Below are 27,898 nucleotides of genomic sequence, written 5' to 3' on the forward strand. Positions count from 1 at the left end.
TGTGGGATTAGTGAAATGCTACCTTAACAGTAAAAGGTTGAAGATGTTTAGACAGAATTCAGTGGCTTTGACAGTGACCACCCTTCTGGGTGTGGTCGTGGGGGGATTTGTCCTATGGAAAGGCATCCAGCGCAGATGGAGTAAGACAAGCAGAGAGATGCAGCAGCAGCAGCAGCAATCACAGAAGCAGCAGCAGCAGCCACAGCAGCAGCACCAGCAACCACAGCAGCAGCACCAGCACCAAGTGCCTGGTAGGAGAGAGTGGCCTCCTCCAGAAGATGCCCGGAGAGCACCCAGAGCCTCGTGGGAGGAGAGGATACTCCAGGCAGAGGTGGTGACAGTATCTCAGGAGGCAGAGTGGAATCATATCCAGCCCTTCCTTAGGAGAGAGCTGGAAGATTTCCCAGTGCTTGGAATCGACTGTGAATGGGTAAGTTAAAAGACAGTGACTGACAAAGAATCTCATTAGTTTTTCCAGTTCGGGACATGGGTGGTCAAGAATAGAATAAGCTGAAAGGAGACTTACTCTGTTCTTGATTTGCTTGTAAGTATACTTTAGCAGATGATGCTGATGTCCTCGGGATAGGGGTGACCTTACAATTGTTACTCTGGAGTTAGGTGGTCTTTTTTTTTTTTTTAAAGTCAGTTTTAGCCGGCTGTGGAGGCGCACGCCTTTAATCCCAGCACTCGGGAGGCAGAGCCAGGTGGATCTCTGTGAGTTCGAGGCCAGCCTGGGCTACCAAGTGAGTTCCAAGAAAGGTGCAAAGCTACACAGAGAAACCCTGTCTCCAAAAACCAAAAAAAAAAAAAAAAAAGTTAGTTTCACTGTTACTGATTATTCTCTAAACTGGACAAGATAATTAGCTTCTCCAAGTCTGTTTACTTATTTGTAATAGTAATGTATGGGCACCTACTTCCAGTGACTTTTAAGTAATCAAGTAGATAATTCCTATAAAGGCTTCAGTACAGTTTTAATATACAGCAAGTGCTCATCAAATACCATCTACTAATGAGGTGTGGTGGTGCACACCTGTAACCTCAGCACCCTGGGAGGCTGAGGCAAGGGGATCACAGCAAGTTTGAGCCTATCTTGGGCTATATTGTGAATTTGAGGCCATCTTGGTTACAAAATAAGACCCTGTCTTCAAACAAACAAACAAATAAAACCTAGCACCATGACTACCTGCCTATTTTAGTTTTTGTTTTCAGTTTGGTTTTTAGACAGGTTCTAGGCTAACCTTGAACTTGATATGTAACTGAGAATAACCTTGAGCTTTTGTTTCTCCTAAGTATTAGTATCAAAGGTGTACACCACCCCGCTGCTTTATTAATACTTAAAAAAAAAAAAAAGATTATTTGTGTGTGTGTGTGTGCCACCATATCCTCTGTATGCTGTACTGTGGGTTGGACCCAGGGCTCTGCATACTAGGCAAGTGATTTACCAACTGAGCTACAGTCCTAGGTTCTTGGACTTTTTTTTTTTTTTTTTTTTTTGAGGATTGCTTTTCTAATATTTGTGTTTTTGTGGTTTGTGTATACATATTTGTATGTGTGTGGGTGCATGTGTGCCATGGGATACATGTGAAGGTCAGAAGACAACTCTGGAGATATGGAAGGTTTGATTCTGGCCTAAAGGATTTAGAACCTTGCAGGAGGAAGACATACAGACCAAGCTCATATACATAGAAAATAACATGGCAAATACCAAAGTGTCACAAGTGCTGGGAGGAGGGATATTTCATACTTGAAGCAACCAAGATTGTGATATATTGTTTGTAATCTAGGAAATAAAGCTTGCCTGAAGATCAGAGTTAGCCACAGAGGTCAGGCAGTGGTGGCACACACCTTTAATCTTAGCACTCAGGAGGCAGAGGCAGAGATCCGTCTGGATTTCTGAGACTTCAAGGCCACACTGGGCTACATGAGATTAATCTAGTCTAAAGGAGAAACTGAGCCAGGCGGTGGTGGCACATACCTTTAATTCCAGCACTTGGGATCACACATCTTTAATCCCAGTACTAGGGAGATTGAGACAGGAAGTGTTATGGCTGGGCAGAGAAAGGAGTATAAGGTGGGAGGAGACAGGAACTCTCTCTCTTTCAGGCTGAGGAGTTGGTGGTGGCTGTGGCTTGCTCTGCTTCTCTGATCTTTCAGCTTTCATCCTGAAGTCTGGCTCTGGGATTTTATTATAAGACCATTTAGATTTCATGCAACAGATGACTACATACTAACCTGTATTTCTTAATTATCTTATATAGCTTATATTAATAGCTTTCAAGGACTAGAACTTTATATTACATTTTTAAATGAGCTGCATAGATACAATACTTTACAGTATGTTCTAACAAAAATAACCTTAAATTTGTATCAATACAAAAATACCTTAAACAAGAGTAGAAACATATAGAGTATGTTATAGCAAAAATAACCTTAAACTTGTATCAATATATAAAAATCCATACCAATGTAAAATATTTGAGATTAATAGTTGCTTTTTAGTTTAAAAGTAGATTCAATAATCTAGCCTTTTATGCTATCATTCCTATATCCCCTCTCTTTTCTTTTCAGGAAGAGGTTTCTGAATCTAACCTCCTCTGTTTAGTTTTTTCCCTGACCATGACCAGTAAGAACTTGCAACCAACCCCCCTAAACGATGACAAACATCCATGTAATTGGAGGTAGAGTTTCTCTGTCCCAACCTCCCGATCCCAAATAATCACACTAAAGATTATGTTAATTATAAATGTTTGGCTGATGGCTCAGGCTTATTACTAAATAGCTCTTACATTTAAGTTAACCCATTTCTATTAATCTTTGTATCACAACGTGGCCTGTGGCTTACTGGTGCTCTGGCATCTTGCTCCTTCAGTGGCTGCTGGTACCTGCCCTGACTCCGCCCTTCTTCATTTCCATTTTCAGTTTGATAGTACCGCTAACCGTATTCTGCCTCTCCATTGCCCAAACAGCTTTATTTATCAGCCAATGAGAGCAACACATATTCACAACGTGTAGAAAGACTATCCTACAGCACATCCATAACCCACCAAATGACCAAAAACCACCCACCCCAACTCTTGAGAATGTGGTATCATGTTCTTTTTTGTTGTTTTGGTTTTTTGAGACAGGGTTTCTTTGTGTAGCCTTGGCTATCCTAGAACTGGACCAGGCGGGCCTCGGACTCACAGAGATCTACCTGCCTCTGCCTCCCAAGTTGGCGTCATGTTCTTAAAATTACTTCCTGCTATCTGGGGACTATGGCAACTTCAGGGACCCTGAGAAAATGGATAATAGTCAAATCCTGGGAGAGCAAGTTGTATTATTGTTTGTTTAATCTTTGTGTGATGGGAAAGTGCAGAGCTTATCTGAAGTCCTTACTGGAATAGTCTGTGAGGCAGAACCATCTCAGCTAGCTGCTTTAAAGATGTTCTGGATGCACATTTTTGAGGAAACTGCAACAGAGGCATTCTGAGAGGCTGGATCACCTGGGCTACTTGTTTTCATTGGTGTCTGGTCCTTTTTTTTTTTCCTGAAAACATGCAACCTTTTAAAGGTAACATACATATCTGCATTAACACAAGTATGGGATGTGTGGTGTGCACAAATCAGCTAAAGATGATTCTCTGTTCTGTGTTTGAGCAGGTAAGAGGCATTCGTCAACTTTATAAGTCCATTTGGACAGAGTAACTAAACTGTAATATAAATTTCCATCCATGTTCCATGAAAGGATAGCATGTAATAATAAGTCATGAGGATTCTGTAGCCTAGAAGATTTATCATGTCTCACCCAATCTCAGAGCTGCTCCCATGTAGGGGGTTTAGCTTATATGTCACCTGCCTTGTAATTTTTCTTGTTTTTTTTTCCTTCATGTCTGTAGCCAGGATTTTCAAGAGGTTCCCCAGGTCAAATCTGATCTTTATTTATTTTGAAGGAATCTATAGCTTTTTGTTTCCTGTGGGAACAATAGCATAACATCTACCCTAACACAACACATTTTCTGACTTCCATTCTAAAGTTAAGACATCCTTAAAATATATAGGCTGGTTTAATTCAGCAGTTTTTCCACAATACAGTATCTCTCAGCAGCTGTTGGGTTTTGCTCATTAGCATTTAAAAAACTCAAAGTCAACAAAATGCCATACAGGATCCAGACACCTATGTATTTCCTATGTGGCTTATTCTTTTTATATTATTTTATATTTTTCAAACTATTTATTTTCTGTAAATGTCTTTACCCATTTTCTTTTCTTTCTTCAGCACCTAGGCATATTTTCAAGCATATTGTACCTATTCAGAGGTTTTCTCAGTCTGGACCTGACCTTTCTTTTGTGCCTCTGCAGTATTTCTCTGATCACATGAGCCAACCCTTAAATGGCTAGGCAGTAGGTAAGCTACCCACTGTGTAGCTCACTTAGCATTGCTGGGAGCTGGCTGCACCCCCTTTGTGTTGATGAGAGCTGAGCCTCTTGCCTGTGCTGCCCTCCCACCCTCCAGAGCTGTAGCTAGCCTCCCCAACTCTGGGGAGTTTCTGGGCCTGTGCTGCGGCAGACTTTTCAAACTAGTCTCCTGCTGGTAGGCTGCTATTCAAATGCTACATAGTAGGGCCTCTTAAAGGAGCCTTGACTCTGTATACCAAGGGCAGTGGGTCAAATGCAGGATTTCTTAGCTTTCTCAGACCCTATGCTCGAATAGATGGGCTGAGCCGCCACATTGAATGCCAAATGCAGTTGGACTTTCTTTGGACTGCTGCCCCCAAATGATGACATGGAGACTTATTAGTTGTAAAAACTTGACCTTTAGCTTAGACTTCTTCCCAACTATTTCTTATAACTTAAATTAACCTGTTTCTATTAATCTATGTTCTGCCACATGATTCTTTACCTCTCCTCCATTCTATGTCCAATTCCCTGTGTGTCTCGCTGGCATCTCCTACAAGCCTAGATTCTAACCCTGAGTTTCTCTCTCTCCGGAAGTCCCGCCTGTTCGCTCCTGACTGGCTATTGGCCATTCATCTCTTTATTAAACCAATCAGAAGGTGCCTTGGCAAAGAAAGACACATCTTCACAGTGTACAAAAGGATTATCCCACAACAGGCATGTCTAGTACTTTTACCTCTGGGGCCATCTCCCTAGCTCCTGTTAACTGGTTTGTTTGTTTGTTTGTTTTGGTTTTGGTTTTTGAGACTGGGTTTCACTGTAGCCTATGCAAGCCCAAAACTCTAGATCCCCCTGTCTCCACTTACTAGTATTAGGATTGTATACTTATGAATACTAGGATTTTATACCCCTCTATTCCTAGCTCCTTTTAAAAAAGAAATTTATATTGTATTTTTAAATTTAATTTATTTATGTAATTTTTTTAGGTATGAGTGCTCTGTCTGCATGCATGCCAGAGAGGGCACCAGATCTCATTACAGATGGTTGTGACCCACCATGTGGGTGCTTAGAATTAAACTCAGGACCTCTGAAAGAGCAGCCAGTGCTCTTAACCGCTGAGCCATCTCTCCAGCGCCAAAATTCATATTATTTTGTGTGTGTGTGTGTGTGTGTGTGTGTGTGTGTGTGTGTGTGTGTGTATGTGTGTGTGCAGGTGCCAGCAGCAGTCTGAAGAGGGCGTTGGATCCTCTGGAACTAGAATTATAGGCAGTTGTGAGTAGTCCTACTTGGGTGCTGGTAACACAACTTGGGTCTGTGCAGGAGAAGTAAGTGCTCTTAAACACTGAGTCATCTCTCCCATCCCTAATTCTGACTCTTGAAGTCATTCTTGCTTTTGTGTGTTGGTTGGCTCTTTTGAGACAGAATGTTCTTTATAGTCATGATTGGCCTGGTACTTACTACATTGTTTAAGGCTGGTCTGGGACCTGTAGCAGTCCCCCTGCTTCAGCCTCCTGAGTATTGGGATGACAGTCACACACACTATGCCTAACCCTTACGCCAGATTTTTTAGAAGTTATTTCTGGTACTCATTGATATTCAGATACCCATTGTTACAAAACTATCTTTTTTAGTCTTATAAAAATATTTCCTCTGAGTGTAGAATTTTAGCTTTGCCATTTTTATTTTTTATTATTTTATTTTATTTTATTTTATTTTGAGCTGAGGATCAAACCCAGGGCCTTACGCTTGCTAGGCAAGCTCTCTACCACTGAGCTAAATCCCCAACCCCTAGCTTTGCCATTTTTAAGACTGTATTTCATTGTCTTTTGGTTTCCATTGTTGCTATTGAAGGTAATCATCACTATTTTATTGATTCTTTGTAGGTGATATGATTTCTTCTATAACTCTGAAGATATGCTGAGTCTAGATTCAGCTTGGGATTAGAAAGCAGTCAGATATGAGAACAATTTTTTGTCACTTAAAAATTTTCTTTTAATATATTTATACTATTTATTTCCTTCTTTATGTTGTGTGTGTGTGTGCTTGCGAGCATGCATGTGCATGCGTGGGGGTAGGAAGGGAGACACATAGTTTTTCATTATGTAGCCCCAGTTTGTTTGGAACTTGCTTTGTATATCAGGTTGTCCTCACACTCCTAGAGATCCACCTGCCTGTACCTCTCAAGTGCTGGGATCAGAGGTGTGTTTCACCACACATGGCACCAATTTTCTTCTGAGGATGTGTAAATAGCTCCCATTAATAAAGCAATGTCTAAGAAGAAAGTCTAAGGTTTTGGTGAGTTAAATCACGGCTGTGCTGAATAGTAAGGTAGAATTTAAGGGCAAAGACGTTTTGTTTTTAGTAGCAATTCTTTGTGGGGTTGACTATTTTCTTTTGGTAATCTTGATTGCCTCAAGTATGAAATATTTCTTCTCCCAGTACTTGTGACTGTAGCCAGAAGTTTCTCCAGTCCTGCCTGGCCCTGAAGTCTGGACAAATCTCTCCCACTCAAGTCCTGCAGCCACTTGGTCCTAAGTAGAAACACAGAGGCTTACATTACTTACAAACTGTATGGCCTATGGGTCAGACTTCTCGTTAGCTAGCTCTCATAACTTAACTCAACCCATATCTGTTAATCTATATATTACTATGTGGCCGTGGCACCACTGATCTGCTGGCATCTTGTTGCTCCTTGGGCTGTGGGCTGGCGTCTCTTCACTCTGCCTTCCTCCTCTCACTGTCTCCCTTGAATTTTCCCACCTGGCTCCATCCTGCCCTGCCATAGGCCAATGCAGCTTTATTTATTAGCCAACTGGAACAATACATATTCACAGCATACAGAAAGATATTCCACAGTATGTGACACTGTGCTTGATAAATACCTTTGCTTTTACCATATCACATGTGTAAGAGCTCGTCCTATATGTCTCTTCTTCCTCAAAGGTTCTAAGTTCTTTAGGCCAGGACCATGCCAGCCATAAATGTAGGCAGTGTGTGAGCCTCACACTAGTCATATTGTCCCCACTGCTGAAATGATTGGCAGATCATTCTGTGTTGTGAGTAGTATTGTGGGATGTGTCCTGTTGGATGCCCAGCGGCATCTGCCTCCTGCCTGCTAGGTGCCTTCATACTCCGTTCTTCCACTGTGATGACCAAAGAGTTCTCCAGGCTTAAATATCCCATCAGGGGCAAAATCATTCTCCTTTCAGAACTACTGTTGTAGACCCTGGGAATTGTGAGTGATAATGTCGGCTTTGCCATTATCCTGTCATATTTGGTAAGCTGTTCCAGCTATTGGCCGAAAGTTTCTTTTCCTGAAAAGTGAGAAGAAATTTATTGGGTAGTTAATCTGTTTTGTGGATTGCTTTTGGAATCCTTTTTAAACTTTTGAAAGTAGGAACACATTTTGTAAGTATGTTTTTCTAGGGATACCATTAACTCAGCATTTTCTCAAACTTACCTTTGTGCTGGTTCTTTGATAAACTCCATTTGTGACTTTGTCCCACCAGGATCTGTTACTCTGGCAGAGCTGTACTCTGCACACTATTTGTTTTGTGTTTTTGAAAAAGGTTCCCAATATATAGCTTTGGCTGTCTTGGTTCACTATGCAGATCAGGCTGGCCTCAAACTCATAGATGGCTCCATGGTGGGATTTGAATGCTGCCATGCCTGCCTCTACTTCCTTTAGAAACTAGCCTCTTGAGGCAGTGCTGATGAGGCAAATGAGGGCAGTTACCGACGAGCATGTGCAGTAGAGCATTCAGGGATGATGCCATTTAGCACTCTGCTCTCAGCCTCTTTTTCTTACCTTTCAAACCCGGCATGTTTCCTCTGACTGGTGTCTCCGAGCTCCTGAGACTGTCAGCTGGTGACTGTTTGTGGACTGATCAGGTTTCAGGGCCTGGAGCTGGCCCTGTGAAGCTTCAGACTGCTGCTTTAGAAGGCCTCATATCTGTTCAAACAGGCTCTCCTTGCATTTAGCCTCACATCCATTCTGCTGCTCCCTTTGAGAAGCTAAGGACATACCTCTTAGATTGGGTTTTTAGCCAGAGATTCCTTTTGTCTTGCTGCTGTGCAAGGATATGAACTATGTATGCTCTGTCGTGTTCTTTTGCAGGTGAATTTGGAAGGCAAAGCCAGTCCTTTGTCACTCCTACAAATAGCTTCCCCGAGTGGCTTCTGTGCATTGATTCGCTTGCCCAGGCTGATCTATGGAGGCAAAACACTACCAAGAACACTTTTGGACATACTGGCAGATGGCACCATCTTGAAAGTAGGAGTGGGATGCTCAGAAGATGCCAACAAGCTTCTACAGGATTATGGACTCATTGTAAGGGGGTGTCTAGACCTCCGCTACCTAGCCGTGAAGCAGGGGTATGGTTTGTATGCATGCTAGGATGCCTGTAGTTATGGGGCAAACATTGTACATGAGCTGCAGTTGCCGGGGATTGAGAATGAAGCAGTTAGAATTCGTTAGAAACCTAAAGGCTTTGAAAATGAGTAATGAACTTGTGGGGAGACATACCAATGTCTGAGAAAAGCTTGGTTAGCTAAAATTTCATTTTTGATAAACCTCTAATCCCTTGTAAAAGGAGAGGTTATGAACCGGTGGTCCCCTGGCTAAGTTGGAGCTGTAGGGTTTGTTTACCTTTTCCCATGTGAAATGTGTTTTCAATCCAGAAGACTAAGTATAAGAGCCCGTATTTGTGGCTTCTCTTCAGAGACTAGATGACCTGACCTCAGGGTTCTGAGGTGGCGACAGTGGGCCAGGTCTGGGCTTTTCCTTTGGATTCATGTACTCAATATAACTTCCCAAGTCTTCAGCACTCCTATTATAAACCTGACTTCTGGGCAGCATTTGTGTTTACAAACGAGCCTTAGGCACAAATAACGGTCAGCCTTGTCCTTGACTTGGAAAGAGAGGCTTCCCTTCTTAGCCTTTTCTTCTGGGGAAACTATTTTACTCCATCTTTCAGGGGTCACATGCATAGACTCCATTATTTATTTACTTACTTAAAATATATTTATTTACTTTATGTGTATGAGTGTTTTGCCTGCCTGTATGTTTGCATCTATGGAGGCCTAAAGAAGGCATCAGATCTGTAACTGGAGTTACAGAGGGATGTGAGCCATTATGTGGGTACTGGGAACTGGACCTGGGTCCTCTGCAAGAGCGTCAAATGCTCTTAACTGTTGAACCATCTCTTCAGAAACCACAGTCCTCATTTACACTCTGTGCATTTGGAGACACTTAAATGAATGTATGTAAATTGAGTTCTCTGAGGCAGGAGGGTATGAGTTTGAGGCCAGCCTGGGCTAGATCATGGGCACCTGTCTCAAAACATCCTAAAAGAGAATTAGGCCAAAGATGAATATTATCATGAAACGATAATATACAAGTTGTAGTTAGAAATAAGAATGAAATCCTGTGTGTGTGTGTGTGTTCAGGTGCACACACACATGTGCAGGAGGTCACTGTGGAGTGTCTTCTTTAATTGTTCTTCATTAGATTTTGTTGTTGAGACAGGGTCTCACCACTTAAGACCAGGCTGACCTTGAACTCAGAGAGACCTATATTCCTATCTTTGCCTCCTGAGTGCTGAGGTTAAAGGCATATACCACCATTGCCAGGCCTTCATTTTATTTTTTGAGACAGAGTCTCTCACTCAGTCTAGAGCTCACAGACTTGACTAGTCTGGCTGGCCAACAAGCCTGTCTCTGCCTCTTGGTATGGGGATATCAGGTGCATTCTGCCACAGCTGGCCTTTTTACATGGGGTCTGGGAGGTCAAACTCAGTCCATATGCTTACATGGTAAGCCCTTTACTGATTGAGTCTCATCTTCAGAACAGGGATGAAACTTTCTTCAGACCTTTCATTTTATTTGGCTTTTTTTTTTTTTTTTAATGTTTTTGTACTGAGAATTGAGCTTCAGGACTTGAATTAGGCAAGTGCTATATCATTAGTTGTATTTCTAGCCCAAGATCCTTCATTTTAAATGAAATTTTATTATAATTAATGAAATTATTGACATTCCCCAACCCCAATTTTATTTTATATTTTATTTCATTTTATTGCTGGAGATTGACCTCAGGGCCTTCCTTGTCCATGCAATGCATGTACTTCACCACTGAACTACACTCCAGGCCCCACTTTTGGGTTTTTTTTTGGGGGGGGGGGTTCGAGACAGGCTCTCTCTGTGTACCTTTTCGCCTTTCCTGGAACTCACTTGGTAGCCTAGGCTGGCCTTGAACTCACAGAGATCCACCTGCCTCTGCCTCCCGAGTGCTGGGATTACAGGCGTGCGCCACCGCCGCCCAGCTGGGGTTTTTAATAGGACTAAAGGAAGTTTAGTATCTCCTCCCCATTCTTGATTTCATGAATTTAACCAAGAGCTGTTTGTTTATTCAAGTGTGCCTGGCCTTTTTGTGTTTTTGGTCTTGGCCAATGAGATGTGACTGGTTGACCGCTTGTTTGGGAAGGGAAGGCTTCCTGTTCTTCCTCATCACAGGAGCCTTTGCCTGCCAGCTTGCTGCTCCATGACTTGCAGATGCTCACTCTGGACTAGTGTCATATGTTGTCTTTTCACTTTTCTTGTTGTTACTATTTTGGTATCAGGGATTGAATCCAGGGCCTTGTGCATGCTAAGCAAATACTCCATCACTTAGTTGTTATTGCTGTTTTTAGTGGTGCTGGAGATTGATCCCAGGGCTCCATGTGTGCTGGGCAAGTGCTGTATGAACTAACCTGAATCTATATCCCTTGCCTACTCTTTACTTTTTAAAAAAGTCTGTGTCCATTAGGGACCCCCCCCTTTTTTTTTTGGCAGGGTCTCTCTGTTCTCTTGCTAGCATGGAACTTATTATATAGAGCAGCCTGGCCTCAGACTCACAGAGATACTCTCTGGCCCACTGATGTTTTCTTAATTCCACATGTATTTCTTGTTTAGTCTCTGATTTTCAAAGATTAACAATGAGATCCCTTTTGTTACCCAACAATTTTTTAAATGATTTATTTATATTTATTCTATGTTCATGAGTGTTCATTTGTGCAGTGCCTGAGGAGGCCAGAGAAGGTGTCAAATTCACTGGAACTGGAGTTACAGATGGTTGCAAGCTGCCACGGGGGTGCTGGGAACCAACTCTGGGTCCTTTGCAAGACCAGCAGGTGCGCTTAACCTCTGAGCCATCTCTCCAGCACCCTGCAGCAATTTTAATCGGGAAGTTTTGAAGAGCAGAAACAATGACTGGTTTTTATATTCTTACCTCCTAGATGACAATAGCTTTGCCATTCTTATTCATATATTAAAAGTAAGGCATGAGTACCATTGAAGGGCATTTAGTCTGTTACAGTTCTTCTTGCTACATATAGTGCTGCAGTGAGTGTCCACTTAAGTATCTTTGTCCTTTGGATAAACTCTCAGGAAAGGAAATGCTAGATCAGAGAATTTTTATATTTGAGTTTTGATAGTTATTTATTATTAAACTGTTTTTCATAATGATTGTAAAGATGTCCAGTTCACAAATTTTAATTGATTTTTATGCTTCATTGATACTAGATGTACTTGTTTTAAAAAACAAAACAGAAACCATTGTAAGTCTGATAGGAAATCACCATTTCTTTGATTGCTTATTTGTCCTCTGTTTATTGGTCATTTAAAATGTTTTCTGCTCATGCCATTTGCCCATTCTTGATACGTGCTTTTATTTATCTCTTGTAGAAACAGTATACTCTGTAATGGGCTGAGCCTGAAATCCCTTGCTGAGACTATTTTGAACTTTCCACTTGACAAGTCCCTTGTACTTCGTTGCAGCAACTGGGATGCTGAGAATCTTACTGAAGACCAGGTACTTGTAATCAGAGGAGTTGACTCTAATGTTCACTATGAGCATTGGGTAGAGAGAGCTTAAAGTGGACTCTACTGTCAGGTTACTCTTAAGACAGTAAAGTTCACGCTGCTTAAATAAAACATTAAGAGTCCTATTGCATTTTAGTTTTGAATGTGCCGAACACTTGAGAAAATACAAATGCATAAATATTTTAAAAAGTGCTATAAATCTCAGCATAAGAAACAGTAAGCAGTTCTCTAGCTTTCTCACCCCATTCCTTCCTTTTCTCTTCCTTCTCAGAGACGTCTACTTTAATTTCTTTCTGGTGATTACCCTTATACTTCTAGATTACATGCATGTATTATTCTTTCTTATTTATACATACTATGTTTTGCCTTTGTCTTAGTTAAGGTTTCTATTGCTGTGAAGAGACACCATGACCATGACAACTCTTATAAAGGAAACATTTAATTGGGGTGGCTCACTTACAGTTCAGAGGTTCGGTCCATTATCATCATGGCAGGGAGCATGGCAGCATGCAGGCTGATGTGCTGGAGTAGGAGCTGAGAGTCCTACATCTTGCAGGCAACAGGAAGTTGAGACTCTGGGCGGTACCCTGAGCACAGGAAATCTCAAAGCCTGACCCCACAGTGACACACTTCCTCCAACAAGGTCATATTCACTCCAACAAAGCCACACCTCCTAATAGTGTCACTCCCTGTGAAATTATGAGGGTCAATTACATTCAAACTACCACAGACTTTTATTTTTCTTGGCTTATCGAAACAGCATTTCTCTGTATAGCCTTGGCTGTCCTGGAACTCACTAAAGATTAGGCTGGCCTTGAACTCAGAGATCCACCTGCCTCTGTCTCCTAAGTGCAGATTAAAGACATACACCACCACTACCCAGCCATGTTTTGACTTCTCATACAGAAGTTATGACTTACAGTTCTTCCATTTCCTGGGTCCCAAGCAAAAATTTGTTTCCTATCTCACTTTCCCAATATATATATAGATAGTTCATTTTCATCAGGAACAACACTTTGTTCTCCCACGATATAATATTTGTATTTTTGTTTGCTTGGTGTTCTGTACACTATTGACTTAACCCCAGCCTGTTTAGCATAACTGTAACTCCCTTGGCTGTCTCAGATTGAGTAACTAAACATGTTTCCTGTGGTTCTGTCCCTACAGCCCTCTCCTGGCCCCTGTGGCTCAGCCTTCTGCTGCCCCCTGTGGCTCAGCCCTCTCCTGCCCCCTGTGGCTCAGCCCTCTCCTGCCCCCCCTGTGGCTCAGCCCTCTCCTGCCCCCTTTCCCCCCCCCCCATGGCCCTCTGCTGTCCCACTTTGTCCCTTTGTTCCTCCTACAGTCTACTGCTGCCCAGGAATGCTGGCTCTCCATACATGCTGCCCACCACATGCTGAGCATTGCTGCTGTCCATCTGTGGCTTCTGGCTCCCGCCACCTCTCTTCTTATAGATCCTGTGGTGCCTAATCCCATGTCTTTTCCTTTTCTTACCCTGCATGTCTGAAAGGATAAGTGATTTCTCTCTTTTAGCCAGTGGTGTGGCTATTAGCAGCTTAGGGCAGAAGCCATTTTCTTTCAGAACTTTGAAGGCCCTGCTCTTTGTGTTCCCGCTTCTGACATTGGAGAGTGTGACTGTTCTTTCTGGAAGTTCTCTGTCCTTCCTTGTTTGAAATGTTGATGACAAGCATGAGTAGAGGCCGTGTCTGACTTACCGTGGTAGAATTTAGTGAACCCTTTCTGTCTGGATGCTCCTGTCTTCCAGTTCAGGAAAGAATCCTCAGATCATTTTCTTTGGAAATTTCCTACTCTCCTTTCTTGTTTTTAGAACTTACTCTTTTTGGGTTATTGGATCCCCAAATCGATCCTCTAATTTTCTTTTTCTTGAGACAGAGTCTTGTGTTGTCCTGTCTCTGTTTCCATCTTGGGGTAGGTGTGCTGGATTCATGCTCCTGCATCTGGCTTTTTACACAGGTTCTGAGGTGGGAACTTAGGCAGAACACTGGGAGTTCTTATTAATTATGAAAGCTTGGTCTTAGCTTAGGCTTGTTCCCAACTTGCTCTTAAAACTTAAATTAACCCACTTATATTAATCTATATTTTGTCATGTAGCTTGTTACCTCTCCTCAGTACCATATGTCTGATGATTCTTTCCCAGAGTTCCTGTCTCTCCCAGGAAGTCCCACCTGCCCTCTCCTGCCTAACTATTGGCCATTCAGTTCATTATTAAACCAATCAGAAGATGCATTAGGCAGGTGAGGAAAGACAAAGACATGTCTTCACACAGTGTACAAAAAGACTATCCCAACATATCTTTACATAGAATAGTAAGGATTTCTGGTTTTCTTCTATTTTTTCCCACCTCTTTTTCCTCAGAATTCCTTCTCATAAATGCTTGTTTTGGTCCCTGGCTTTCATGTGTTTTCCTTGGTTGTCCATTCGTATTTTAGAAGGAAACCATAAGGATTCAGGGTGTAGATTTCATGACATGCTCTGGGCCTAGACTCACAAAAAACAAACAAAAGTATCACACAAAAAACAAACAAAAAGGAGACATAATAGCTGATAAGAAAAGCTGGGTATGGTGGTGTACTCCTTTGATCCCAGGAGAGGTGGGCTGGTCCCTGAGTTCAAGACCAGCCTGGTCTTCAAAATGAGTTCTGGGACATCAAGGGCTATACAGAGAAATCCTGTCTTGAAAAACAAAAACAAAACAAAACAAAAAATCTGATAAGGTCCACCAGCTGATGGGTAAATAAGTGTAGTCTAGGTGCACAGTGGCATATTATTCAACAGATAAAAAGGATAAATGCTATAAACTCATGACCCTCTTGCCTTGGGCTCCCAAGTGCTAGCATTTCAAACATGTACCAGCTTCCCAGCTTTAACATGGATAAATATTAATAGTATCATATCACATAAAGCTGGGCATGATGGCTCACAGCTGTAACTGTTAGAAATTTTTCTTTCCTGTCTGGTTCTTGTCTCCAGACCAAGAAGATTGAGCTACACAGACAATTAGGAGTGAGCAAAAGATAGAGGATTTATTTAATGAAAGCAAAAGAAACTCTTGGTAGCCATGGGGTGGGGTGTACAGAAGGGAGTCACTGTTCTGAACTGAGAGCCAAGAAGGTAATTGCAGTTGGCTTGCAAATTGGGAGGAAAAGTGGGGACCAGTTCGGGAGGACTCACTGAGGATGAAGACCTGACTTGCTGTGTGTCAGGGAACAGTCTTGGCTCTTGGAGTTGTGCACCCATGTTATGGTAACCGAGAGACTTTCTCAGCTGGGGGCTCCCTGTCTGTGTCTGATTCATTTAGGGGTTTGTCTGTCTCTTGTCTCTTTATCAGGATTCTGAGGCAGGAGGCTCACTGCAGTTTGTGGCCAAGCTGGTCTACAAAGAGACCCTGACTCAGGAAACAGAGAGAGAGTGAATATGAATGAATACGAGACTATGAATTATGCTAAGTGAGAAAAGCCAGCCACAGAGATGATAGAGTGTGTGATTCCATTTCCATGAAACATCCAAAACAGGTTGCTTCAGTGGGGAACAGAGAACTGCTAGAGGATGTAAGGTTTCTTTGTGGATTGGTCAGTGTCCTGAAATTGATTCTCATTAGTAATTGCTTAGCTCTGTCAGGATGCTAAAATAATTGAACTAAATACCTGAGGGTATTGAATGGCACTTGGCTTAGAGCTCAGTAAAGATAACATGTAAAACATAGTTTATTGGCAGTGGTATCAGCATGTGTGATTCTTACTATAATTTTTTCTGATAGAGGATTGAACCCAGGGTCTTGTGTGTACTAGGCAAGCAGTCTACTGAGCTTAGCACCATTTATGATACTTGATTAGATACTGAATCAGGAATCCTAATTTGTAAAACACTAATAGTATTAGGACCATTGGAGGCTGTAGAGCTTTGTATCTACTAATGTCCTTATGTTGTGCCAGCATTAAAGTTCTTAAGTGTTATAATTATGCAGAAGAATTCCTTGGTCTTAGGAAGCACATGCTCACATATTTAGAGATGAAGTATCTTTTTTATTACATCTGTGTTTACTCTGTGTGTTCCCAGATGGCAGTGTGCTTATGGAGGTCAGAGGACAACTTGAGGGAGTCAGTTCTCTCCTACCATGTGGGTCCTGGGGATTGAACTTGGGTAGTTAGGCTTGGCTGCAAGCACCTTTACCCATTGATCCCCTCTCACTGGCCCAAGGTGAAGTGTCTTCATAAGTGTAACTTAACTTTAATGTACACCTAGCAAAAGAAAAAAAAATGTGTGATATTTGTATTGTAAAGAATTAAAGCCAGGTGTGGTGGTGTACACCTTTCATCCCAGCACTCAGGAAACAGAGGTAAATGGATCTTCGCGAGTTTGAGGCCACACTGGTCTACATAGCAAGTTCCAGGACAGCCAGGGCTACATAGACTCAGTCTCAAAATAAATAAAAATGAGTGTAAAGCAGTTACTGACAGTTATGAATAGCTGTTCTCTTGGCCTTTCTATGGCTTGAAAATCATCAAAATAAAAAGTGGGGAAAGTTAATTGTTACCACAGTTGAAGCCAAATTTATGATCCTCATGCTATGGAAATTGAGACTTTTCAAAAGTTATTGTTAGTTAATAATTCTTTCTTATTTTTAAGAGTTAATAATTCTTAATTGGGGCCAGCAAGATGGCTCAGTGGATAATAACACTTGCCACTAAGCCTGAAAACCTTAATTCAATCCCTAGGATTCACTTGTTAGAAGGAGAGAATTGACTCCAGCAAGTTGTCCTTTGACTTCTACACACACACACACACACACACACACACACACACACACTGGCACATGCAGCTGTACATACACATAAACAAATGTTTTTCTAACTATAAGCATAATGGTTAGGATTTCAGAGAATAGGGGGCTGGAGAGATGGCCCAGCAGCTAAGAGTACTGCTGCTCTTCCAGAGGACCCGGGTTCAACTCCCCAAACATGAGACTCACAAGCACCTGGAACTCTGTTCTAGGAGATCCAGTGCTCTCTTCTAGCTTCCATGGGCATCAGTCACACATGCATACATTTGGGCAAATATTCATAAAATAAAATAAAAATAAGTAAACAAAGCCAGGTGGTGGTAGTACATACTTTTAATCCCACCACTTGGGAGGCAGAGGCAGGTAGATCTCTGTGAGTTCGAGGCCAGCCTGGGCTAGAGAACAAGTTCCAGGACAGCCAAGGCTACACAGAGAAACCCTGTCTCTAAAATAAATGAATAAATAAATAAATAAAATACATATCAACTTGGGTTGCACAAGAGGGCTGAAAAGTTACCCCTTCTTGCCCCAGCATAGTAAAAATTTAAACCACGGGAGCAGGAGAGATGGCTCAGCGGTTAAGAGCACTAGCTGCTCTTCCAGACAGGGTCTTACTGTATAGTCCTAGATGACCTGGAAATGTATGTAGACCAGGCTAGTCTCAAACTGACAGAGATCTGCTTGTCTCTGCTGGGATTAAAGGTATGTGCCACCAAACTTGGCTGTTTTTTTGTTTTTGTTTTTTTTTTTCCTTTTCAGTGGTGGTAAGTGAAATGGTTTTATTAAGATTAATTCTATATAATAAAATTTACCTATTTAAAGTGCTAGGCATGGTAACACATATACCTCTGATATTACCTTTGGGAACTAGAGTCAAGAATGTCTCTAGCTTAGAGCCATTCCAACCTATATAGCCAGATTCTGTCTCAAAAAGGACAAAGCTGGGCATATCACTAATCCTAGACAGTTTTAGGAGCCCTAGGAATTTGCCCATCTCTGTTTTTCCAATTCTGGGATTACAGGTGAATGTCACCATACCCAGCTCTTTTGCATGATTTCTGGGGATCAAACTTGTTCCTTCATGCTTACAAGGCACTTTACCGACTGAACTATCTGTTCCACTGCCATGACAGACTTTTATTTTTGTTTGCTTTTGTATTAGAGACAGAGCCTCACATTGTAGCTCAAACAGGTCTTAACCTTGAAGCACTCCTCCTGATTCAGTTTCCAAAGTGCTGGGATTAAAGGCAAAATGCCTGAGGGGGTGGGGGTTGTTTGAATCCAGGGTTTTATACTGCTAAGCACATGCTAGCCTGAGTGGTGTTCTAAGGCACCTGTAATTGACTTTGAAGGTACTCTCTGTGGCTTGTCTTCCGCGTTCACTGACCTCTGACTTTTCTCTTCAGGTGACTTATGCTGCCAGGGATGCACAGATTTCAGTGGCTCTCTTTCTTCATCTTCTTGGATACCCTTTCTCTAGAAATTCCTGTGAGGAGGGAAACAGTGACCAAATCAGCTGTCGGAAAGTCTTGGAGAAATGCAGGGATATGGTAGACATCCCATTCCGAAGCAAGGGACTTGGCCGATTGTGTGAAGAGGTTAATGGGGATGCACTGGAATCTCACCAGAGGTCAAGATACAGGAAGACTAAGCCCAATGGAATGGTGCCAGGCAACAACCCAGGGAGAGACCCCAGGAAGAATAAAAGAAAGCCCTTGGGGGTGGGCTATTCCGCCAGGTAACCCGTATGTTCCCTGCTGATGAGGAGCAGAGGCTCTCCAGGGCTAATGAACCTTTCCCTACTTCAGTGACAGTTGGACTATACTTCTCTTTCTGTAATTTTTCTATTTGTCAATTGGAATAGAAATGAAGAGAACTTACCTTAGCTCTGTCACTGACCCTGGCTGTAACCTTAGGCCTGTAACTACCTATAAAAGAGATGGCTTGCCAGGTAGAGGCACTTGCTGCCTAATGACCTGCGTTCAGTCTTCAGGACCCACATGGTAGAAGGAGAAAAGTGACTCCCAAAGTTGTCCTCTGATCTCTACGTGCACAATGCGTGTGCCTCTCCCCCAGATACATAAGTAACAATGGCATATTTAAAGGGGATGGAATTTTATCCCTGTGTGAGGATACTATGAGCATGAATAACTGGAAGGCCTCATAGTTACCAGGAGAAATGCTTCAGATTTCTTGTTCATTTAGAGTGTTTCCAGCTCCACGCCGACTCTGCTGTGTAGCGGGTGAGAGTCTGCTGTGTGACTGACACCTCCTGAGGAGGATAAGTAGTGAGTGCTTTGGAGCTGAAGTGTGTCCCCTGGAGCATGGCACCTTTAGGAATGAGAAGAGTCAGCTGGAGGAAGCATTGCGTGTGAGCCAGAAATCTACCCACGTGGCCCTCGTTACTTCATCTTGAATGTTTACAATTTTATTTACTGTTTAATTCATTGGGCACTTTCTTGGTGCTCTGTTCCTGTTTTCATTCACAGCAGAGCTCTGTGAACAACTCCCACATCACCCACCAGGGCCTCAGTCCAGAAGTGTAGAAACTAGAGGCATTAACAGTTCATTTGTAGTGCGGCTTCCGAGCCAGTGCCTAGTGAGGATTGGCTGGTTTCCTGCCTGGTTTCCTGTGTAATGTGTTTGATTCTGGTGTTGAAAATAGTTCGAAACACTCAGAAGGGAGTGTGGGAAGGTCTTGGGTAGCTTGACCAACAGCTTTCAGTATGAGATTTCTTTTCCCTGCAGGAAATCACCTCTCTATGATAACTGTTTTCTCCAAGCCCCTGATGGACAGCCCCTGTGCACCTGTGACCGGAGGAAAGCTCAGTGGTACCTGGACAAAGGCATTGGAGGTGTGAGACTCACCTGCCATATTCACCTATAATTAGGGTCTTGATGTGAGTGGGGTGGGGCAAAAAGTGACTGGAGGAAGGCAAGGAAACCTTGAGATGTGTGGGCCTAGGTAGTCATAACCCAGAGTTCTCTGCGAGCACACAACAAATAATTATAGAGTACTTCCTGGTAGCAGAGGTGGGAGCAGCCCAGCACTCATGTGTTTTCTTTTTCCTAAGAGCTGGTGAGTAAAGAGCCTTTTGTGGTCAGGCTACAGTTTGAACCTGCAGGAAGACCTGAATCCCCAGGAGATTATTACCTGATGGTCAAAGAGAACCTGTGTGTTGTATGTGGCAAGACAGATACCTACATCCGGTGAGTATAGTGTTAGACTAACCTTTCACCTGTGGAAATTGCCTGTGTAGTCTCATGTTGAGCCCTAAGATGCCTTGGTTAAGTTTTCCCACATGGCAGAGTGTCTTAGGGTTTCTGTTGCTGTGAAGAGACACCATGACCAAGGCAACTCTTAGAAAAGAAAACATTTAATTGGAGTGACTTATATTTTCAGAGGTTAGGACATTATTATCATGGTTGCTCTATGGTCCTGGAGAAGTAGCCTAATGTCCTAAATCTTGACTTGCAGGCAAGTCTCACTGGGTGTATGTAGTTTGAGCATAGGATACCTCAAAGCCCACCCCTACACCAACACACTTCCTCCAACAAGGTTACACCTTCTCCAGTAAGGCCACACCTCCTATTAGTGCCACTTCCTTTGGGGGGCCATTTCCTTTCACCACACAGAGAGACCTAGCTCTACAAACATCACAGCTTTCCTATCAGCTTCAGCGGTTCGCCTGGCCGTCTCTAATGGCCTCTGTCCCCCTTAAGGAGGACCGTGAAGCTATACCCCCGTTTCCCTCCCTGAAGCTCTCAAGCTTTCTGAGTCTCTGTATTGTGTATAGAGTTTCCCAAGGCTGTTCTTTCACATTAGGGTTCCCACAGTGAACATGAGGCTGACTACTGGGCTTGAGTACCTGTGCTTGGACTTTCTCCATGGCCCCTGTGCAGTAATTCTCTTCTTTGTCTTCCTTCCCAACTTCCCTCCCTTCTTGCTTCCCCGTTCCCTTTCTTCTTCCCACCATTCCTGGTGTGTTCTGTTGTTGTTATTTTCTTCTTCTTTTTTAAATCTTAATTTCTTTCAGACATCACTTTTTCTCATTTGAGACAGAATATTTCTTTTTCCCTTCCTTCTTTCCTTCCTTCCTTCTTTCCTTCCTTCCTTCCTTCCTTCCTTCCTTCCTTCTTTCCTGTCTTTCTTTCTTTTTTTATAGGACGAATTTCTCTGTGTAGCCCTGGCTGTCCCAGAACTCCCTCTATAGATCAGGCTGGCCTTGAACTCAGAGATCCACCTACCTCTGCCTCCTGAGTGCCACCACCACCTGGCTGAGACAGAATATTTCTATGTAGCTTCGAATGTGGTTATCCTCCTGACTCGGCCTTCCAAGTGCTGGAATTACAGGCCTGTACCACCATGCTGCTCTTTAATAATTCCCTTTCCTCACTTCTTCCTCTGTGAAGTGGGACGACTGTTGCCACTAAGAGTTTTTCCTGAGAACTTAGTACTACTTAGAAAATGGTGTCAGAGTGAGGGAGTCCTCAGATAAAGGTTTGCTCAGCCTACTGGAGTTCCTGTGAGGTATGACAAGCCCTTACAATACCATTTCATTTCTCTGAGACTCTCCTTTCTAGGAACACGGTGGTTGTTACTAGCCTCTGCCATTGCAGCCTGACAGCAGGGAGTCTGTAGTTACTTGAAGGAGAGAGGACCCCAGAAGCACGGGCAGATGAGGCAGGCAGATGGGCTGGAGAGGGACCCGGCTAGTGTTGCCTTCACGTGACCTCCATTGAGTTGTGCTGCCCAAGCCTCCCCAGTCATGTTTACACCCAGGTTAGACACCGAGTAGCTCACCTGCTGGTTCCATACGTGCTCTGTATCATAAGCTAATGAGCACTGCTTTTGGGGTGGGTTTGTTCCAGGAAAAATATCATTCCACACGAGTACCGCAAGCATTTCCCCATTGAGATGAAGGACCACAACTCCCATGATGTGCTGCTGCTCTGCACCTCCTGCCATGCCATCTCCAACTACTATGACAACCATCTGAAGCAGCAGCTGGCCAAGGAGTTCCAGGCTCCCATTGGCTCAGAGGAGGGCTTACGCCTGCTGGAAGACCTAGAGCGTAGGCAAGTGCGTTCTGGAGCCAGAGCCCTGCTCAACGCAGAGAGCCTGCCTGCCCATCGGAGAGAAGAGCTGCTGCATGCACTCAGGGAGTTCTATAACACCGATATTATTACAGAGGAGATGCTTCGAGAGGCCGCCAGCCTGGAGACCAGGTACAGCTTACTGTTCTGTTCAGAGAAAGGATAGGGCATGACCCAGTGACAGTAGCCTTCACTGCATCATAAAAATGCTTGTCACAATCCCAGTGCTTATTAATCTAGTTCTATTTGTATAAGATACCATGGGGTCTACTCAAATGGTCTAAGAATGTTGTTTTCATAAGAGATAGTGAGATGGCTCAGCTGGTTAAGGTGCTTGCTGCCATGTAGATGAAATTCTAAATGGTCTTAGTAAATAAGAAACACAGAGCCAAATACAGAGTTAAAGCCTAAGAGATCAGAGCAAGAACCACAACTCCCTTTAGCTTACCACTCGCTAACATCGTTTCCCCTCAGAGAGACCTTCGTCCTGTGTCCTGTCTTTTTACTGCCTTTCTGTTCTGCCTTCTCATTGGCTCTAAACCCAACCACATGACTTCCTCATCTATATAGACCCCCAGGTCTCTATGGTTGGTACTGGGATTAAAGGCGTGTGTCACCATGCTTGGCTGTGTCCTTGAACACACAGAAACTCTGCCTGCCATGTGATCAGATTAAGGGCGTGTGCTACCACTGCCAGACTTCTGCTTAATGGCTGTGACCTCTGGTATCCAGGCAACTTTATTTATTAGCATACAAATAAAATCACATTTCAGCACAAATAAAATATCACCATACTGGCAAGCCTGACAACTTTGCTCAGATCCCTAGGACTTGCATGGTAGATTAAGAGAATGCAAAAGAATTCTCAAAAGTTGTCCTCTGACCTATGTTCTATGGCATACTTGCACGCACATTCACACACACACACACACACACACCTAAATAAGATGTGATTTTTTTTTTTTTTAATGAGAGATTTGCCGATTGTGAGGTATCAGTTGTTGGGTGTAGTTAGGTCTCATGCATTTTTCTACAGAAGTAAATCCTAAAATCAGCACATAAGATGGAAATAATAGCTAATTAATACCCTGAAGTCTCTGAATTGCCACGAAGTAGAGTATGTGTGGTTTTGTGTCTCTCACTTCATACCTAGATTTGTGAGATTTTTGACCAGTGCATTCATTCATATTTCTTGTCTTACTGCACGTGGTGTCTGGATCCACTGGGTAGAGTTTTGAGCATATTGCTGTCCTATTTAGTCTTTTTTCTTCTTTTCTTACTCATTTCCCCTCCTTCCCTATGAGTACATAGTTAAATTAATACGACATACCTCAATGTTTCTAAACAAGAAGTTTATGGTTTTGGTTTTACTCAATTACTGGGCAAGCCTCAACGAAACATTTTACTATTAGGATAAGAATTTATACTGTATCAAGCTGATAATAGAAAAATAAACAAACAAACAAACAAACAAATAAATAGAAGTTTATGATCCTGAGGCATGAATGTGTACATGCTCCAACAATGAGCATTGTGGGTTACTCTGCAGCTGTCAGTGTTCTATAGGATTAGAGTTCCATGGACCTCTGATATTGAGGCTGACTGCCTCATTAATAAAATACGTGAAAACTATTTATAGCAGCAAACGTATTTATTTATTCAAAAAGTGTTTATTTCCCTCATATTACTGATCTACCACAGCTCAGAGATCTTGCGAATATTTCCTGAACAAATACTTAAAGATACACTGAAGTATGCAGCTCCAAACTCATAAACTACATAAACTGGCTTACTTCTAATAGCAATTTAGTGACTTTTTACTTATGTCTTACTTTTTTTAATTGTTCAAAGGTTTTGGGTTTTTTCCCCTCAGAACAGGTTTCTCTGACAGCTCTGGCAGTCCTGGTATCCTGGAACTCACTATGGCCTTTGCCTCCCAAGTCTTGAGATTAAAGGTGTGCCCTGCCATGCCTGGCTGACCGTAGACCTTTCTAATAAGCAGGTCCCTGAGTTAAATGATAGATTGAGACTGAGAACAAGTTGTGTGGAGACAGATTGAAAATGTATGGGGCTGGGCATGCTGGCACTCCCGAGTCAGAGACAGGTAGATCTGTGTGAGTTCAAGGCCAGCTTGGTTTACATATCAAGTTCTAGGACAGCCAGGTCTGCATACAGACACCCTGTCTCAAAAAACAAACAAGATAGAAAAAAGAAGTGGAAAGCTGATAAGGCAAATAATAAAACCCCTGCAAATATTGGGTGAGCCCAAAGTTGCTCATCTGGTGAGGGCTTGGATGGAGGACTGGGAATATAGATACTGAGGGAAAGAAGCTTGGGAGCGAGGCACCCTTTTGAGAAAGGTGGCTTTTATCCCTTGGAGGAGGTGGACAGAAGCAGTTTTTATGCTTTCCTGTCTAGCTGCGGACTAGGCAGGGGTTCATTTTCTGCAGTACACCATTTGCACAGCTGAGCAGCCATAGGAACATCTCACTGTGACTGAAACACTCCCTGCCAGTGTGGCCTGACAGGTTTTGACAGGTTTTTTTTGTTTTTGTTTTTGTTTTTGTTTTTTGGTGAGGAAGAAGGCTCTAAAGATGTGGACCACCTTGAATTTTACACCCATGGTTGGCAGTGTTCTGAGAAGCTAGGCTATGTGGGCTAATTTAACAGCCTTATATTAATACTGAGTATGGTCTAGCATAAATAATTAATGGCTTACAGAGAAGTAAGCTATTTTCTGAGTAGCTTTGGTCTAACAAATACAAGATCAACATTCCTCAGCCATCACCAGCCAGGCAGTAGGTTTCCCTCTAGGGCTGATTGTATGTGGTCTTCCTGCCAGTGTAACTCAAAACTCCAAAAGCCTTCAGTGTGAGCCTTATAGATGCTAAATATTAAGATGTGAGGAAAAAGATATTTTGGAAACATTAAAGCAATGTGTTTTGGGGGGTCTGTCTCTTACCTGCCTGTGAGACTGCCCTGTGCTTATTTAGCTCAGACCTTCTGCGACTTCATGTTTTGGCAGGATCTACAATGAGAGCTATATTCCTCATGGGCTGAAGGTGGTACAGCGTCACACAGAGGGTGGGCTGCGCTCCCTCATGCAGCTGGAGAGCCGCTGGCGCCAGCACTTCCTGGACTCCATGCAGCCCAAGCACCTGCCCCAGCAGTGGTCAGTGGACCACAACCATCAGAAGCTGCTCCGGAAGTATGGCGAGGACCTTCCCATCAAACTGTCGTGACTGCTGCTCCCTGCAGGTCAGGACAGGCAGGAAGCAGGAGCCAAGTCAATTACCTCCTACTGTTTAATGTCATTGGTGGAAGCCCAGATGACTGGCTCAGAATGCTAAGCTATACTAACCCCAGGTACTTCTGATGGAGCCAGGCTGTTTTAAGGGGAGCCTATGGTTTGGAATCTTAATTGAGGAGTCTATTCTTTACCCCTTCTCTCCTGTTTTTGTGTGCAAGGAGGGCTGGGTCTTTATTTTCTCACTCTCTGCTTTTCCTGTTAAGAGGGAAGGTGGAGACTTCTCTCTGGAGTGACTTGGCAGGCCCTGGGAAAACGTCGGATTCTCTCCCCTCTCCACTGCATTGCTTTTTCTGGGGCAGGGAGAAAACTTTCTTCTGGAGTTGAAGTGACCCAGAGTCAGATTCATATTCCCAGTTCAACCTCATGACTTTAATCTTTCTTGCTCTCCATATTCATTTGTTTGGGGTCCATCCCACCTGGTACTTGGATTTATCTTACATGCTTGAAAATGTCCCCACTTGTGCATACAGGACCAAAGCCCCGCTTGCTGCCATGGGCATCTTCTCTATCATGGGGAAGTCATTTTCTGGGAAGGAGTTTTCAGCTGCCTGGGGCTGGCAAGTAGACACGGTTTCCTAAGAGAGCTCTGCTGTGTTGCTCAGCCTCTCCTTCGCTGGCTGTCTACTTGCTGGTACCTCCCGTCCTGCTTCTGAGGATCCCCACTTCTCAGAGTCAGTGCCCAGCCTCTTCAGTGTTCATGTTCTACTGCATATGCAATACTGACCTCTCGTACGTACATAGCACTTAATCCCCTCCCAGAGCCATCTGGCCAGGTCACAGGGTGAGGACTTCACCTACCCTGGGGCCTGGGACACCGAGATTAACTGATACATTCGAAGTTTAAAAGGGTAATGTTTCATCTTTCAAGATGTTAGACTACTACTTTGAGTATGAAATCAATTTATTAGCAATTAGTATTTTTTCTAAACTATTAGGAAAACTTTCTTATTTTATAAGATCTTAACAAGCTTGAAAAAATTTTATGGCTAGAATCCAACAAGAGTTCTATTTTGGAATTGTACCCAAGTTGGTTATAACTGATCTGACATTGATAAATAAAATGACCTCAAAGCACAAGGCTTGCTGATTGTGAATGGGAAACTCTTCTTCTGACGTCGTAAAGTTACAGCAAGTGTTCTTGGGGGAGTTGCACTTACTGGGCAGAGTCCCTGCCTCATTGCAATCGTGTGATACTTCCACATGGATGTACCACACACACTGTACTGCAAGCCCTTGGGCTGGGTTTGCAGTCCACAAATGCGTGTGTGTGCTGCACTCTGGCCCCTCTGCCCTATATTCCCACTTCTCCTCTCACAGACATTTCTGAGATCAAGACTAGACATCTTAAAAACGACTAGTACCAGCTCCTTTGGGATCTACGTTTAATACAGTGGATTATCACAATGCCCACCTCCTGGCTGGGGGAACTCAGAACGGTTTTGAGAAGCCCAAAGATGAAACAGGAAGACAGCTTGCTTCTTGGTCATGGTACTTGCCAGGCTTCCCACAAGATGGCACTAGTGCACAGATTTGGTTTTTATCCATTCTTGAGAAATAAGCAACTTTTATACATGGTCACTGAATGTAACTTGTGACCTGTGTTTCCAAATATTTGCAGTGAATTTTGAGTTACTTCCATGGCTTTACAAGAGCAGACTCTCCAGTGGGCTCCCCTGCGAGGTCCAGTGCAAGAGCACCGGCGGCACGTAGAGGAGGAAGCCAGTCTGCGGCACACAGGTCCTTTCCCTTCCCAGAAGAGCATTGCCTTCTACATAGGAGTCTGTATTCTGAGGCTGCCGTGAAATTTGGAGCCTTTTCCTAAGAGTGAAAGTTGTTACCTTTTTTTTTTTTTTTTTTTTAAGACAAGGTTTCTCTGTTTAGTCCTGGCTGTCCTGGAACTCCCTCTGAAGACCAGGCTGTCCTCAAACTCAGAGATCTGCCTGCTTCTGCCTCCTGAGTGCTGGGAGCCATCACTGCCCAGTGAAAGTTGCCATCTTAAATGAGAAATTTCAGGGTAAATCTATTTTTCTGATATAAAGTATATGAAGCCGGGTACTGGTGGCTCTTTTCTGTAGTCTCTGTATGCAGGAGGAAGAAGCAGAAGGAGGTTGAATTCAAGGCTAGCTTGGATTATCCAATGAATACATACTCATTAGAGAAGAGCCTAAAGAAAGAATAACAGGGCTGGAGAGATGGCTCAGAGGTTAAGAGCACTGGCTACTCTTCCAGAAGTCCTGAGTTCAATTCCAAGCACCCACATGGTGGCTCACAACCATCTGTAATGAGATCTGGTGCCCACTTCTGGCATGCAGGCATACATGCAGGCAGAATACTGTATACATAATAAATAAATTAAAAAAGAATTAACAATCATCCATCTTCCTTCTGTCTAGAACAGAGCTAAGCTTTGGTGATATGGTTAAGAATTTTCATCCAGATGTAGTGGTGTACACCTTTGATCC

At 43.1% G+C, this 27,898-nt stretch overlaps 1 protein-coding gene across 1 annotated transcript; it reads left to right on the forward strand.

Annotated features, from left to right (window-relative positions):
* Positions 1-26,527, forward strand: Exd2 (exonuclease 3'-5' domain containing 2). The gene is made up of 8 exons (XM_036206208.1): positions 1-430; positions 8,492-8,748; positions 12,094-12,220; positions 18,436-18,767; positions 19,778-19,884; positions 20,104-20,239; positions 21,902-22,258; positions 25,152-26,527. Exons 1-8 carry the CDS (start codon positions 44-46, stop codon positions 25,366-25,368), a joined length of 1,920 nt encoding a protein of 639 aa, XP_036062101.1. The 5' UTR covers positions 1-43; the 3' UTR covers positions 25,369-26,527.
* The last annotated feature ends 1,371 nt before the right edge of the window (positions 26,528-27,898 follow it).

The sequence above is a fragment of the Onychomys torridus genome, chromosome 14, assembly GCF_903995425.1.
Source record: "Onychomys torridus chromosome 14, mOncTor1.1, whole genome shotgun sequence".
In the NCBI taxonomy this organism is placed as follows: domain Eukaryota; kingdom Metazoa; phylum Chordata; class Mammalia; order Rodentia; family Cricetidae; genus Onychomys; species Onychomys torridus.